This window comes from Cervus canadensis, chromosome 2 (genome assembly GCF_019320065.1).
Source record: "Cervus canadensis isolate Bull #8, Minnesota chromosome 2, ASM1932006v1, whole genome shotgun sequence".
Lineage (NCBI taxonomy): Eukaryota > Metazoa > Chordata > Mammalia > Artiodactyla > Cervidae > Cervus > Cervus canadensis.
This window is the reverse complement of record NC_057387.1, coordinates 86,387,627-86,405,394: the sequence shown is the minus strand read 5'-3', so window position 1 is coordinate 86,405,394 and position 17,768 is coordinate 86,387,627. Positions and strand designations below refer to the sequence as shown.

Below are 17,768 nucleotides of genomic sequence, written 5' to 3'. Positions count from 1 at the left end.
AATGGCTGAGGATTTTCCAGAATTGATACAAGATATACATCCTTAGTTTTGGAAATTCAATGTATCTGAGGCAAAATATACAAAAAGAGTATCTCAGTTAACTGCAGTGAGAGTCAAACTGCCAAATATCTAAAAGAAATAGATCTTAAAACATAGCCATGAAAAGAAGACTTCTTAAAAACAAACAATAGTCAGACCATCAGTCAACTTTCAAAAGCAATACTCAAAGCCAGAAGACACTGAAATGATATCTGTGATATTCTGACACAAAACATATCAATCTAGAATTTAAAACCCACAGAAAATGTTCTTCAACTAATAGAAAATAAAATCAAAGTTAGGCCATCAAAAACAAAGACTCAGCCACCAATGGACCCCTTATGAGAGGACAATTTACAGCACGCAGTCCAGGAAGAAGAAAAATTATCCCAATGGAAGACTTGAAATACAGGCGAAACGGTACACAAAGAGATAGCGTGTAAACAGGGCTGAGTCAAAGTACCGCATAAAATAAGGTTGATGGTACCTATCTGAGGGGAATAAAATGATAGGAGAGGACTAAGACAATGCATAATAAAGACAAAAGGATGAGTCAGGTGAGGAATGAGCACACGGAACGTACCAAGGTTTACATGTACTGCTCAGGGTGAAGACAGTGATGAAATGTATGCTTTGTTTAGTTCGTAAGTTAAAATGTCAGAGTAAAGCACTAAAAGAATAACAGAGGGAAGAACATGGAAACTTGCATCTGGTTGGTTGTGAAGAGGGACAGAGCACAATGCTGAAGCTAGAGATGGATGCAGTATCAAAGGCAGAATTTTTAAAGACAGGAAAATACTAAACCATGTAATACACAATGGGAGTAATCAATAAAGAGAAAAAAATTGAGCATACCAAAGAAAGAACAGAAATGCTAAGGTGTAAAATGCTTGAGAAGGCAATAGGAGAGGAGAGCGTATATAGGGCCTTTGTAGGAGAGAATTCCTTTCCTGGTAACGAGAGGAAATTAGAGACTGAACGTTTCTGGGTGTCTGTTGCTGCATATGTAAACTGGGCAGGGGAGAGAAAGAACACTTGCTGAGTACTTACAAAAGTGACCCACTGTGTTCAGTGTTTTTGTATACATTTGTCATTTAACAGTCACGACAATATTGAAGATGAGATTTTAATATCTTGAGAGGCAAGGCTACATAAAGAATGTAGACTATGGTGCTAGCTCGCATAGGCCCCTGCTATAACTAGGCTTGTGAATTTGGACCAGTACTTAACCTCTGTGTGCCTCAAATTTCTCATCTACAAAATGGGGGTGAAAATAATACCTAACTCACAGAGCTGCTGTGGAGGTTAAATTTCACAGGATATACCCACTGTCCTTTCCACTCAGCTCTCACCTCCTCCCTGGAGTACTGCCCAACCCTCCAAGGTGGCAACTCCTTTCCCTATATCCCATGAATAGCACATTATTGGAGAAGGCAAGGGCACCCCACTCCAGTACTCTTGCCTGGAAAATCCCATGGACAGAGGAGCCTGGTAGGGTGCAGTCCATGGGGTCGCGAAGAGCTGGACACGACTGAGCGACTTCACTTTTACTTTTCACTTTCATGCATTGGAGAAGGAAGTGGCAACCCACTCCAGTGTTCTTGCCTGGAGAATCCCAGGGACGGGGGAGCCTGGTGGGCTGCCGTCTATGGGGTCGCACAGAGTCGGACACAACTGAAGCGACTTAGCAGCAGCAGCAGCACATTATTATTACAATTGCACCTGTTGTTTGTTACACTGTGATTTTTTTTCTTTCCTATTTCCTCCACTATGCTGTAAGTTAGAAACGATGTCTTATTACTCTTTATACTAAGGGCAAGAACTATCTATGCAAGAATTATTTATTTATATCTCCAAAATCTAGAATAATGCCAGACACACAGCAAATGTTCAACAAACGATCACTGAACTAAATCTCTGCTTCTACTAAAGCAATGGACAAGTTTCCTATCTACTACGTTGACTTCTTTCAAATATTTCTCCAAAACCAAAACAGTGTTTGATCAACACACTGAATTATGTGCTCTTTGTGGGTAGGTTACTGGACGTTGTAGATCTTTAAATATAAAATGAAGCTATTGGCCTGTACTTGAAAAAAAACAAAAGCTTTAAAGCTTGTGGAGTTTAGAAGAAAATTATACATGAGATTAATTACTATTTTTTCTAGCAATAAGTAGTCATTTCAAATAATTTCAAATGCTCTAGCTTCTCAAATGTCTCTAAGAAACTGGGACACCCATTAAACAGGGGTTCTGGTAATTGAATAAATAGGGCACTTTTCATGTCATGCAGTCATTTCTTATTTCACCAAACATTTCAAATCTATAAAGTTCCTCATGAAGTTAATTAACAGTTATGGAAAAATATGCAATAGCTGAAAAAACTGTTGAAATATTGAGCTATTTTATGAGCTACATGGAGTATTTGCCATTTTTCATGGGCTGTTTTAATCTTTCCATGTAAACTGTCATTTCTGTAGCAGACAAAATCTTTTTCAATACATTTATTTATAAAACTATGAAACAAAACTATGTTTACCTTTTGGAAAGTAGATACAGGTGAAATAGCAAACATATTTCCCTCTCCAAATACTTCTGCCCAATTCCTTTGAGACACTTTCATTCTGTTTTTAAAATGGTATTCATTATCAGGATTAAAAGCCTAGATACAAACAGAACAGAGAAACATTATTATTATCTATTTCTATAGCAACACATATTAGCATTAGAAAAGAAGATAAAAATATCACCTTGGACTTCCTCATTAATGGAATCTTTCAAGTATCTCAACAAAACATACTCCTTAGCAAGTGCTGAGGAGCAAATGGCCAAGGTACCACTCTCCTGCTTTTTTCAATGTTTGCTATGGGGAAAGAGATGGAGGAATTAGGACCAGAGGTCTGATCCAAGGCAAGGTGAAGCCAACACTGCAAATGTCCTAGGGCCGCCACCAGTAGAGATGGGCAACAAGGCAGTGAAGACAGAAGTTAGGAGGCAGGGACTTCCCGGCAGCCCAGTGGTTAAGACTCCATGCTCCCAGTGCAAGGGGCATGGGTTGCATACCTGACTGGGGAACTAAGATCTCAGATGCTGCATGAGACGGCCCCAGCAAAAAAAGGCAGGAGGGAACACATGAGCCCTGCTTGCTCTTGCAGCTAGTTACTAATCAGAGGAAAGCCTGGAAACCAAACTACATCAGCACCCTATATGACAGTATTTATGATGTGAATAATAAGGGAGACAAAAGGGAAAGCTATTTAATCATTCTAATTAATCATTAAGCAATTTAACCATTTTATTCATTCTATTTAATATATTTCTTTAAAACTGAAAGCACAGAATGGCTGCTCTGCTTTAAAAATATAAGAATGTCTTTAACGATAATATCATTATGACTCATTACTAATTACTAGTCAGAAGGTAATAGGTATTTTAAACAAAACCAAAATGCAAAGGACTTCATTTTAGACATACTGTACCATTGTAAGCACAGCCAACAGACTGGTGGGAATTGGATCTTGTTTTATTCTCTCTGCAACCAGTTCTATTAATAGCATCAACATGTTGTAGATCCCTTCATGAATTTCAGTACCCCACTTGTGAACAGCACTTGATGTCAGGAGCTATAAAAACAAAAAGGGCAGTTTACAGTCTTATTCGGAAAGAAAAAAAAAATGTCTGCATTTTCTTTACAATAATCAAGCAATTATTATCATAATACTTTTATGCATATGACTTGCTTTAACAGACCCATAGCCGCAGTCCATTTACTCGTTCATTTATTTCAGTCAACACTTAGCTTTATTTTTTGAACTTTAATTCCCTTATATTAAAACAGTTTGTTAAAAGAGAATGTTTATTGTTTCTCTACCTTTCATTTTTACTAGGGGAGGTGAAATGGTGAAGAGTAAGAAAGAACCTGAGCTCACTTCTGGCACTACTATTTTCTAGCTGCATGGCCTTGGGCGAATTTACCTGGGTTCCCAGAGACTCAGTTCTCCTGTCTCATGACAGGCACAACTCCTACCCACTTAACAGAGACGTTACAAATATTAAAATACCAAAAGGTATAATGAATGTGAAAGTATCAGCAAGGCTTTATGATGAGTATGCTTTGGCTGTCACTATTAATCAACATTCCTGGAATCTAAGAAATGGATGCTGTATTTCGTGATTTGAACATGCACATTCTCTTCATATTATTTATATCTCAGAAACAGAAACGGATCTTCCCACCTGTTGACCAGATGGCAGCATGGCTCTGAGTGGGAAAAAAATTTTTAGGAATATCTTGCCAATTTATTTTGATTGTGTTTTCTTTTCTGGTGTGCATAAAAGTTAATATTCAATTTTTTTTAAAGTTTAAGTAAATCAAAAATAGCTCTAAGTGATACGGCATTATAACACTGCTTACTTTGCAGTTATTTTTCTGAAATATAAAACACAGAGTATAACATAATGGTACATCTTATAATCAGTATCTCAGATTTAAAAAAAAAAAAAAAGGAAGGAAGGAAAAGGCATATAAGAATCTAAAATCTTCATCTTTGGAGTTCCCCACTTTGATCTAAGTCCTTGGGGAAGTCTAACTCAGGAATAACCACCAGAACAGGGAATGAGAAATCAAAGGATTCCACTTAATAAAATACTAGCAAATGGGTACAGTGGTTTCATGTTTTTGTAAGATTTCCATTGAGAGGGAAAATACTGTGGTATTAAAATTTCACCTTGGCCACACTGAGAACCACTTAACAAGAGGGTTAAGATCCTGAAATAATCCAAACTTCTTTAGCAGTAAAGGAAAAACCTCAGCTTTAGACTTTCTATATAGCAACTAGCTGCACCACTTGCTCAAATGAACAATAACCATAAGACTGATTTTATATAAGCCAACGAGTTAGTATTTTTTGCCAGAATTCTTTTGCCTGCCTATCTATCCTTCCTATACTTAAAACATATAATAAAGCAAAATAAAGCAGAGATTAAGATTGAAGAAGCTCCATATAACAACAAAAATCCCCACAGACAGAGGAGCCTGGCAGGCTACAGTCCATGGGGTTGCAAAGAGTTGGACAGGACTGAGCAACTAAGCACATGTAACAAAATAAAATTTATGTGGGCTAAGCACCACTCCCTCTGTTGCCATCTCATTTGTTCAGTTTTTACTTTGAAAATGGGAGTCCTATCTACTTTCCAGATTAAGGTGGGCAGGACAAGTAGCACCCTGTGGGGAAAAGGTATACAAGGTTTAAACATCACTATGCACTATGACCAGATTTACATGCTTTTACCTGCCTGAATACACTAGAATCTAGGCTAGCCTGAAGATGAAAGGTGAAGAAACTAGAAATTACAACAAAATTCCTTTTCTGCACCTTATTCACACAACTGCTTATTATTTACACTCTTAATTATTTTTTTTCTGTTTTTAAAAAACAGGCAGCTTATAAGAAAAGCCCAGGGAAGAGGGCAGGGAGAGTTATCATATCAGGAAACACAAGTCTAAAGAAACAGAATTCTGTAGCTCTTCTGGTTGAGAGAAATCTTTTTAATAGCTCTAAATTCTAATAATTGAATGACAATGAACACAATGCAAGATACTTATGTGCTCAGAGTTTTATAGAAAAAAAACTCCCAACAACCACTTGACCATTTGTTACACTTTTACAAACAGTTTGCTGCTGTTGCTGCTGTTCAGTCACTAAGTCAAGTCCAACTCTTTGGGATTCCATGGACCCCACATGCAAGGCTTCCCTGTCCTTCACTATCTCCCTGGATTTGTTCACATTCAAGTCCATTGAGTTGGTGACGCTATCTAACCATCTCATTCTCTGTTGCCTCCTTCTCTTCTCACTCTTTTCTAGCATCAGGGTCGTTCCCAATGAATCAGCTCCTTGCATCAGGTGGCCAAAGTATTGCAGCTTCAGCCATCAGTCCTTCCAATGAATATTCAGGGTTGATTTCCTTTAGAATTGACTGGTTCGATCTCCTTGCTGTCCAAGAGACTCTCAAGAGTCTTTTCCAGCACCACAATTTGAAAGCATCAATTCTTTGGTGCTCAGTTTTCTTTATGGTCCAACTATCACGTCCATACATGATTACTGGAAAAACCACAGCTTTGACTATATGGACCTTTGTCAGCAAAGTAATGTCTCTGCTTATTAGTACACTGTCTAGGTTTGTCATAGCTTTTCTTCCAAGGAGTAAGTGTCTTTTAATTTAGTGGCTGCAGTCACCGTCCACAGTGATTTTGGAGCCCAAGAAAATAAAATCTGCCACTGTTTCCATTTTTCCCCATCTATTTGCCATGAAGTGATCGGACTGGATGCCATGATCTTAGCTTTTTGAAACTTAGTTTTTTTGAGTTTTAAACCAGCTTTTTCACTTTTCTCTATCACCCTCATCAAGAAGCTCTTTAGTTCCCTTTCATTTTCTACCTTTAGAATGGTATCACCTGCATATCTGAGGTTGTTGATATTTCTCCCAGCAATCTTGGGATTCATTCAGCCCAGCATTTCACATGATGTACTCTGCATATAAATAAGCAGAGTGACAATATAAAGACTTGATGCACTCTTTTCCCAATTTTGAACCAGTCTGGTTCTAACTGTTGCTTCTTGACCTGCATAGAGGTTTCTCAGGAGTTAGGTAACATAGTCTGGTATTTCCATCTCTTTAAAGAGTTTTCCATAGTTTGTTGTGATCCACACAGGCAAAGGCTTTAGCATAGTCAATGAAGCAGCAATGGATGTTTTTCTGTAATTCCCTTGCTTTTTCTATGGTCCAACGGATGTTAGCACTTTGATCTCTGGTTTCTCTGCCTTTTCTAAATCCAGTTTGTAAATCTGGAAGTACTCAGTTTACATACTGCTGAAGCCTAGCTTGAGGGATTTTGAGCATTACCGTCCTAGCATATGAAATGAGTGCAATTATATGGCAGTTGGAACATTCTTTGTCATTGTCTTGCTTTGGGATTGGAATGAAAACTGACCTTCTCCAGTTCTATAGCCACTGTTTTGAGTTTTGCAAATTTGCTGGCATATTGAGTGTAGCACTTTAACAGCACAATCTTTTGGGATTTGAAATAGCTCAACTAGACTTCCATCACCTCTGCTAGTTTTGTTTGTTGTAATGCTTCCTAATACGACTTGACTTTGCATTCCAGGATGTCTTGGCTCTAGGTGAGTAATTGGTAACAACATTGTGGTTATCTGGGTCATTAAGACTTTTTTTGTATAGGTCTGTGTATTCTTGCCACCTTTTTAAGCTCTTCCACTTCTGTCAGGTCCTTGTCATTTCTGTCCTTTATTGTGCACATCTTGGCATAAAATGTTCATTTGATATCTCCAATTTTCCTGAAGAGATCTCTACACTTTACCATTCTATTGTTTTCCTTTATTTCTTTGCATTGTTCATTTAAAAAGGCCTTCTTATCTCTCCTTGCTATTCTCTGGAACTCTGTTTCCATGTGGGTATATCTTTCCCTTTCGCCTTTTGCTTCTCTTCTTTTCTTAGCTATTTGTAAGGCCATCTCAGACAACCACTTTGCCTTCTTGCATTTCTTCTTTTGGGGGATGATTTTGGTCACTGCCTCTTGTACAATGTTGCAAACCTCCATTCAAAGTTCTTCAGGCACTCTTGTCTACCAGATCTAATTCCCTGAATCTATCTGTCACTTCTACTGCATAATCATAAGGGATTTGATTTAGGTCATACCTGAATGGTCGGTCTAGTGGTTTTCCCTACTGTCTTCAATTTAAGCCCAAATTTTGAATAAGGAGTTTATGATCTGAGCCACAGTCAGCTCCCGGCCTTGTTTTTGCTGACTGTATAGAGTCTCTCCACCTTTAGCTGCAAAGAATATAACCCATCTGATTCCGGTACCGACCATGTGGTGATGTCCTCGTGCAGGGTGGTCATCTCTCGTGCTGTTGGGAGAGGGGGTCTCCCATGACCAGTGTGCTGTGTCACAGTGGTTACATTATAAAAGGGCTGCTATTTTTAACAGCTACTGTAATTCTTAACAAAATTCTTTAAAAAGTTACAACCACAAAACTACAAAATGGGAGATGAATTCATCCACAATGAAGAGAAATCTTGATTCCATACAATCCCGGCCCAAATGACAATTTTAAAAGATTGCTCCCTTTTTACAAAGATGAAGCTGTTTTCGATCCTAAAATTAGTTTTGGTCTCCCTTAAGCCTCGAATCAATGGAGATTCTGTCAAAATGCAGACAGGAATAATAGTTTGCAAATGAACAGTTTATTTTACTGGGTTTTATGATAAATACAAACTTCATCCATCTGTAGTTGTAGTAACTTACTTGCATTTGAGACAAAAATGGATGTCAAAACCCAGAACTACTGAGACAGCAGGAGACTCATTTATTCATTCAACAAAGATTTACCGAGCTCTTTCTCTGTTCTTGGCACTGGCTATATGCTGGGAAAAAACAACAGTGTCTGTGACGTTGTCTCTGCTCTTGCTGGGATTCAGGACTCAAGTCCTGCAGAGGCAGCCATGCCGAGTTAGACTGCTTTCAGAAACACAAGTCCTATGATCTTCTATTCTCACTATTAAGAAAAACTGCTTTATAGCAGATGTGACCAGAATGGGGGCGAGCACATCAGTCCAGGTCCAAAAGAGATGCTGCCGTCTGCATGTCGTTTTGCCAGATACAATATTCAATCCAGTTAAACTTCCTGTAGTTTAAACATCCACTTCTGTCTCAGTAGAATAGTGAGTACAAAACAACCTATATTTTCATAAATAAATATTATCTAAGTGCCACAATCCATAGTTTAGTAAGATGTCTAATTTCCTAGTATGAGCCTTAACCTATTCTTTAGCAGTTAAACAGAAGAAAGTAAAAGCGATATTAAATGAAGAAATGTGTAAAGAATAAATATAGAAGAAACAAATCATTTCTGAGCCCCAAATTCAGAGCTATTTTTTTCATAGTAGAGCCTTACTTAGTTGAACAGGATTCATAAACTGGGCTCACATATGAAAAACTAAAACTGAAACAAAAAGCCTGTTCAGCTTCACCCCCACCAAAAAAAAAAAAAAAAAAATCAGCCCAGCACATTTTTCTTACCTTTTTAAATGCTTCAGGCATACACCTATCCATAAATCTTTTACAATTCTCATCAGACTCGGAAAGACCTTAGTAAAATAAATGAAACAATATGCTTTATTGAGATTTTAGGTAGTTGTAGAAATCACATATATCATTCCAAATTCATACATATGGAACTACTTATCATAGAAACCTTGATTCTTAAGGGATTATTAAAAGCAGAAGACATACATTCTGATAAAGGAACAGACTGAGAAATAGTTACAGCATTAAATTATTTATTAATAGCAGGATATGTTTATATTATTAATATATATATTTACTAATAGTATAATAAACACTAATTAGAATTGAAATGGTTGGACTTATATTTCCATGTCAGAGTAACTGCCAATGATCTGACAAAATAGCTATTAAAACAGCAACAGCAGCTACTTATTAGCCATTATTGTTTTTCTAAACATCTCTACTAAAAACACAACTATTTTCAATAAATGCCAAGATCACTCTTCTTCCCTAAAACAAACTAAACTCTGCGCAGTAAAACACACAGAACTGTGCCTGGCATCGTGATAAATACTCGGTAAGTGAGTGAATGAATCCACTGTAAAATTATCCTTCAGAATACACTTAAAAAACCTCAGTAACAGATTTTGCTTATCAGTGGGGAGACTGCTGCATACATTTTCTTTTTTCAGGCCCCCTACTTAGCACAGTACCTGCATTCTCTCAGGCACTCAATAAATGCTGCTGCTGAGAAGCCAGTCATAAACACACCATGGAAGCTAGCCAAAATATTTCCTTTTGATGTGCCTCTTACTTAATCATGATAGTAAAGTATGCACTTCTAATGAGGAAAAAAAAATTCACAAAATAACCCAATTCTACTTATAACTGAATTCAATATGAAAAACAAATCATTTTCTCTTTAGTGAAAGTGTCAGTTGCTCACTTGAGTCCAACTCTTTGTGACTCTATGGATTGTAGCTCACCAGGCTCCTCTGTCCGTGGAATTCTCCAGGCAAGAATACTGGAGTGGGAGCCCTTTCCTTCTCCAGGGAATCTTCCTGACTCAGAGATCAAACCCAGGTCTCCTGCATTGCAGGCAGATTCTTTACCATCTGAGACACCAGGGAAGCCCATTTTCTCTTTAATATATAATATATGCATAGTATAGAAGCCTCCTTATGATGACACATATTCTCCAACCTAGTGATATTTTATTTAATAATATAATGTGAAGGTGGAAGTGTGACAGATTTCCTTTTCTTGGGCTCTAAAATCACTGTGGATGGTGACTGCAGCCATGAAATCAGAAAACAATTGCTTCTTGGCAGGAAAACCATGACAAACCTAGACAGTGTGTTGAAATGCAGACATTACTCTGCCGGCAAAGGTCCGTATAGTCAAGGCTATGGTCTTCCAGTGGTCACGAACGGTTGTGAGAGCTGGACTGTAAAGAAGGCAGAACACCAAAGAGTTGATGTCTTTGAACTGTGGTGCTGGAGAAAACTCCTGAAGGTCCCTTGGACAGCAAGGAGATCAAACAGTCAATCTTAAGGGAAGTCAACCCTGAATACTTGTTGGAAGGACTGATGCTGAAGCTCCAGTGTTTTGGTCATCTGATATGAAAGGCTGACTCATTGGAAGACTCTGATGCTTGGAATGATTGAGGGCAGAAGGAGAAGAGGGCATCAGAGGACGAGAGGATGGCATCACCAATGCAATGGACATGAAAGTGGGCAAACTTCAGGAGATGGTGAGGGACAGGGAAGCCTGGCGTGCTGCAGTCCATGGGGTTGCAAAGAGTCGGACATGACTGGGTGACTGAACAACAACCAGAAAGCACTTAAGACAGTGCCAAGCACTTAATAAGCATAATATGCTTGTTAAATAAACAGCACTTTCTCCTCTTTAGAATATGTTAATTTAAATTTCTATAATATGAATTTTCAAATATATTTAATGACTCTTATACTCTATTGGAGCTAGAAGAAAGCAGCTGATTTCATACAACACATTTCACAGGGGTTCCCTGATGGCTCAGATGGTAAAGAATCTGCCTGCAATGTGGGAGACCTAGGTTTGATCCCTGGATCAGGAAGAACTCTGGAGAAAGAAATGGCAACCCATTGCAGTATTCATGCCTGGAGAATACCATGGACAAAGGAACTTGGCGGGCTACAGTCCAATTGTAAAGAGTCCGACTTGATTGAGCGACGCGTTCACTAAGAAAGATTAAGAGAGTACACAATCAGAGATGGGCAATGACAGGAGCTAAGATTAAAGCCAGGCCTCCTATCAAAAAAGAAGTCTCCTCCTGTGTCTTGAGGTATGAACTTACCAAGTCTTGCTAGGTAGGTAGATGCCAACAGGCATTTGCCTAGTGACTCTTCCCGCTTGTAAGGTATGGACCAGTGATCTGTCAAAACGCGGCTTTCCAGTTCATATAAATTTGTCGTAGGGAATTCAATTCCTTCCCCTGAGCAGTTTCCATTTTCATCATTCTTCTGACAAAAAGGGATTACAGTTTAAAGAAACAAACTAATTAGTGACTACTTAAAATTTTTTCAGTTTAACACAAAGTAGACACTTAATGGTAGCCATTAATGCCAAGAGCGTGGATTCCACATTTCTTTCTCATAGTCACATCTTATACCAAGACCGCCTGAAACAGTCTCCGCTTTTATCAGTGTGGAATCCTTACTCCCTCAGAAAGTGAACTCATCTCAGTCTTCAAGAATGAACTCTATCTCACCATAGTACCCAATCTACCTTTACCTGCAGCCATCCCATTTCTTCTTTCCCTTTTTTCACCAAGGGGATAAATTTCTCCTTAGAGTTATTATCTATACCTGCTATCTCCATTTCCTCACACTGACTAGCTCCTGGTATTACACCAATAGATTCCAGAGTTCCTGCTCTCCCAAGGTGGCAGTTGTTAAGGTCACCACACTGAATGCTGTATCATTCGATCCAATGGACATGTTTCAGTCCTTATCTTACTTTCCAGGAATGTCTGACATGCATGCTTCCTCTTCTTGGTATGCTAGATTCACTCCCCTAGCCTCCCAGAATAGCCCTTTTGCTCCTTTCCTCTGGGGTCTGCTGTTCCTTCTGTCTCCTATTCTTGTATATCCTCCCCTTCCGAGCCACAAACACTGGAGTTTCTCAAACCTTAGAGCTGTGCTCCCTTCTTTCCACTCAGTGAACGGTAGGTACCACATTCATTTGGCAGCACAGACAGAAATCAGGATCATTCTTAAAACCCTAGTCTCCCATCTCGACCACTAAGACTAAGTAATCAGACCCCCTATATTTCTCTCAAACCCATCTATATCTGTCCTTCTCCATAGGGATGTTTCTGTTCCTGAACTCATCTTTCTGCCCTCTTCAATCTACTTAACTCTTACATACTCTAAACTCTTTCAGAGAAAAGCCTTTAAAGAACTTCTAAACATCGCCAAATACCATTAATTATTTTATAACCTTATCATGCTGAACTTCTCCTTTATAACATAACTCACAGATACAATTTTACATTTATAATATTTGTGATTTATTCTGTTTGTCCCCATTAAAACAAGTGAGCCATAAGGACAAAGACCCTGTTTCTGACAACTTCTATATCCCTAAAACCTACTGCCTAGCACAAAGCAGGTATTTAAAACATATTTTTAAATGGAAAATAATTCACACAAAGTTCAAACTATCAACAGAGTAACTGTCAGACTTTCCATCAGTCCTTGCTACAATAATCTGCAATAAATCAAACAGAACATCTCCTCCCAAATGGCCCAGTACCTAGGTTCTTTGAAAACCTATCCATTTTCACAATCTACTCTGTAATCATTAAAAATAAAATAATTTCATTAAAAAATTCACCTTTAGCCTCAATGAAGCAAAGGAGCATAAATATAAGACAGAAATGATTGAAAAGCACATTAAAAAAGAATTTTCAACCCCACATGAATGCTATCTAAATGAATGCAACAAATTTTTTTCAGGTTCATGGCTAAATTAGGATGAAAACAAGACAAAAACCAGGAAGGTGATAAAAATTAAAAATGGAGTAGAAGATGATATAAATTGGAGGTGAAGAGTGAGGGGTGGTGGATGAAGTAAATTTAGAGTTATGATATTTGAGGATAATTCAGTTTTTAAAGCACAACATCTTTAAGAAATACTTTTAATTAATAAATTCTGTAAATAAACCAATTTTACTTAAAGGAGTTGAGAAGGACCAAATGTATAGAGTTTAAGATAGTATTAAAATTGTACACTTGTTAAATGCTTCAATTTATGAACCTAAGATTAAAGTAGAATTAAGGTATGTAAAAACAGAATTCAGTTGGATGATGGGAATATGTCATTACTATGGAATATCCACCATTAACTGCCACAGGAAGTTAACAGATCAAATCATGTATGAAATATCCAATGTACCTGGCAGCCGTGAACACTAAGAGCTTCCAAATGGGATTACTGCCCTTGTGAGAGTCACAGAAGAGCCTGTGTCCTCTCCCTGCTCTCCATACCATAATACGGCAGCCTGGGACCCAGAGGAGGGCCACACTAGGACTCAACCATGCTGGGATCCTATCTCAGACTCCCAGCCTCAAGAACTGTGAGAAGTAAATTTCTGTTGTTTACAAACCAATTACCCAACAAAACCCACCCAAAGCGAAGCGCTTCCTGGGGTGAGGGTGGAGGAAGACCTTTAACATCAGCAGTAACGACACAGACATTGTGCGCCCCCCGAAAGGACGCACTGTAAACAGCACAGCCTCATTTCTGTGACAGTCCTGCCAAGTATGCATCCCCTGACTCTAGGCACAAGGAACCCAAAATGAGGAACAATCTAAAAAATAACCAGCCTGTATTCTTCAAAAAGGTCAACGTCATTAAAGATTGAGGCAGACTAGAGAAATACAACATGGGATCCTGGATTAGGTTGTGAGATAGGGAATTTTTGTTTGTTTTTACTTCTTGGCTTCAAAGGACGTTAGTACCTGATCAGTGTTAATATCTTGATTTTGATAATATACTGAGGTTACAGAAGGGAATATCCATTTGTAGGATACACACTGAAGTATTTAAGGGTAAAGGTGTATCATGTCTTTATTCTCAAACATTTCAGAAAAAAACAAAATACACATATATTAATACTTTGATATACACATGTACATTATACATATATGGGTATTTACATATACAGAAAGAAAGAATAATAAAGAGAATGTGATAAAATGTTAATATTTTAAGAACTTCAACAAAGTTTATATAAGAATTTCAGATTTATTATGGCTATTTATAAAGATTTACAGAAACGTTGCAAAAATAGTGCTATTCTTACAACTTTTTTGTAAGCCTGGAATTATTTCAGAAGCAAAATAACTTAGTATGATATATATTAAAATACAGATTTTTGAAGAACCTAATAAATTAGAGAGGTAGGGATTCACCTGTAGTGGTTAAAAAAAAAGGGTGTATGTTCTACTGAAGAACCCCATTCCATTTGGTAACAATTTGGTTTGTAAATACCTTTATGCTTTTGTCTTAAATTACCAAATAAGTAATATATATTCATTGCAGAAAATACAGAAAATATGAATAGCAAAAAATAAAACCCATCATTAATTTCACCATTTAAAAATTAATCACACTGACATTTTAATAAATATTTTTCCAGTAAAAGCCTTTTCTTTATGGATTTTTTTCTTAAAAATTCACAAATGTGGAATTAACTTTATTTGCATCACCTCCATGGCCCATCATCATCCTCTCATTAAAGACAGTATTAATGGAGTCTTTCTTCTCCTGCTGCTGCTAAGTCACATCAGTCGTGTCCGACTCTGTGCGACCCCATAGACGGCAGCCCAACAGGCTCCTCTGTCCCTGGGATTCTCCAGGCAAGAATATTGGAGTGGGTTGCCACTGCCTTCTCCAATGCATGAAAGTGAAAAGTGAAAGTGAAGTTGCTCAGTCATGTCCGACTCTTAGCGACCCCATGGACTATAAGCCTACCAGGCTCCTCTGTCCATGGGATTCTCCAGGCAAGAGTACTGGAGTGGGGTGCCATTGCCTTCTCCGTTTCTTCTCCTATCTTGATTCAAAAGACAGATGCATAAAGCAATAATTGCAAAACTGTGTTAATGGGCTTATAATAACTACAGATGTGACCTATATGATAATAACAGCACAAAGGAGGGGTGAGAGAACAGAGTTATATTGCAGGAATGTTTTGTACGCTACTGAAATTAAGTTGGCATTAACCCAAATTACACTGTTATAGATTAAGATGTTAAAAGTAATCTATGGGGCAACCACTAATAAAATAACTTTAAAAATTACACAGTGAAAGAAAAAACAAGGGAATTAAAACAGCAGACTGGAAAATATCTACTTAAAGCCAAACAGGGTGGCAATGGAGGATTAGAGGCTCAAAAGGGCATAAAACAGAAGACAAATAGCAAAATGGCAGTTGTAAACCTTGTTTTATCAAATAATTATATTGTTATAATTACCAGTAATATATTAAATGAATATGGACTAAAGGCTCTAACCAAAAGGCAGAGATTTGCAGAATGGTTTTTTAAAAGTGGACTGAACTGCATGCTGTCCACAACAGATACGCTTTACATTTGAAGACACAAAGAGGTTGAAACAAAAGGATGTAAAAAGACATGTACACACAGAGGCTGAAGCGGCTGTATCAGCATCAAACAGAACCCAGGCACGCCTTGTTTCACACTGCTTTGCTTCGTTGTGCTTGGCAGACATCGCGCTTTTTACAAATTGAAGGTTTGTGGCCACCCTGCATAGAGCAAGTCTATCAGCACTGTTTTCCCAAGAGCATTTGCTCAATTATATCTCTGTGTTTTGTTCATGCTATTGCTTCGTTCGTGACCGACTCTGTCCGACCCCATGGACTGTAGCCTGCCAGGCTCCTCTGTCCATGGGATTCTCCAGGCAAAGATACCGGAGTGGGTTGCCATTTCCTCCTCCAGGGATCTTCCCAACTCAGGGATCGAACCAGTGTCTCTTATGTCTCCTGTATTGGCAGGCAGGTTCTTTACCACTAGCGCCACCTGTTACATTTTGGCAATTCTTGCCAATATTTCAAACTTTTTCATTATTGTTACATTTGTTATGGTGATCTGTGATCAGTTATCTTTGATATTACTATTGTAATTGCTTTAGAGCACTATGAACTGTGCCTGTTTAGAAGAGCAAAAAATAAATGTATGTGTTCTGACTGCTTCACCAACTGGTTATCTCTGGTTTCTCTCCCACTCCTCTCTCCCACTCCCACTCAAGCTACCTTGTCCCTGAGACATAAGAGTATTAAAATTAAGCCAACTAACAGCCCTGCAATCGCCTCCACACATTCAAGTGAAAGGAAGAGTGAGTAGCACATCTCTCACTTTAAATCAAAAGTTAGAAATGATTAAGCTGAGTGAGAAAGGCAAGTTGAAAGCTAAGTCGGCTGAAAGATAGGTGTCTTGTACCAAACTGTTAGCCAAGTTGTGAATGCAAAGGAAAAGTTGTTGAAGGAAATTAAAAGTGTTACTCCAGTGAACACACAAACGCCAAGAAAGCCAAACAGCCTTATTGCTGACAGGGAGAAAGTTTCAGAGGTCCAGGTAGAAGATCAAACTGGCCACAACATTCCCATAAGCCAAAGCCTAAATTACAGCAAGGCCCTAACTCTATTCAGTTCTACAAAGGCTGAGAGAGATGAGAAAGCTGCAGAAGTTTGAGGCTAGCAGAGGTTGCTTCATGAAGTTGAAGGAGAGAAGCCATACATAATACAAAATTGAAAGGTGAAGTAGCAAGTGGTGATGTGGAAGCTACAACAAGCTATCCAGAATATCTAACTAAGGTAATTAAAGAAGGTGACTACACTAACAACAGATTTTCAGTGCAGACAAAATAGCCTCATATTGGAGGAAGATGACATCCAGGACTTGCACTACTAGAGAGGAGAAATCAATGCTTGGGATTAAAGCTTCAAAAGACAAAGTGACTCACAGACACAGAGAACAAACTAGTGGTTACCAGTGTAGGGGACAGAGAATATAAGGGTGAGGAGAGTGAGGTACAAACTAAGAGTGTAAGACTGGCTCAAAGGTGTATTGCACAACACAAGGAATATAGCCAACATTTTGTAATAACTGTAAATGGAAAGTAACCTTTTTTTTTAAGGCATTTATGTTTCACTTTTTTTTTTTTCATTTATTTTTATTAGTTGGAGGCTAATTACTTTACAATATTGTAGTGGTTTTTGCCATACATTGACATGAATCAGCCATGGATTTACATGTGTTCCCCATCCCGATCCCCCCTCCCGCCTCCCTCCCCATCCCATCCCTCTGGGTCTTCCCAGTGCACCAGCCCTGAGCACTTGTCTCATGCACCGGGAAAGTAACCTTGAATAGAATTTGTATCCTACTGTTGTGTGAAACTGTATAAATCTTAATTATGTTGAATTGGTTCAGAGCGCTTTTCAGGTCTACTATATCATTCTACTTCTCTGTATAGTCTATTAATTTTTGAGAGTTTGATATTGAAATTCCAACTAAAAATCTACTAAAAATATATCTATTTAAAAAGACAATTGTAATATATAGTGGAACTACATGTAA

The 17,768-nt window shown here is 38.1% G+C and overlaps 1 protein-coding gene across 3 annotated transcripts in view; it reads right to left on the bottom strand.

Annotated features, from left to right (window-relative positions):
- The window catches only part of USP24 (ubiquitin specific peptidase 24), a 136,342-nt gene that overhangs the window by 97,162 nt on the left and 21,412 nt on the right, over nt 1-17,768 (bottom strand). For 2 of the 3 annotated variants that reach the window (XM_043461184.1, XM_043461186.1), the window contains exons 2-5: nt 11,465-11,630; nt 9,139-9,206; nt 3,518-3,661; nt 2,578-2,700 (exon numbers count right to left, since the gene is read on the bottom strand). In XM_043461184.1, the coding sequence (XP_043317119.1) occupies nt 2,578-2,700; nt 3,518-3,661; nt 9,139-9,206; nt 11,465-11,630 (501 nt within the window). The remainder of the gene's footprint in view (nt 1-2,577; nt 2,701-3,517; nt 3,662-9,138; nt 9,207-11,464; nt 11,631-17,768) is intronic. The other variant, XM_043461185.1, reaches the window with a different exon arrangement.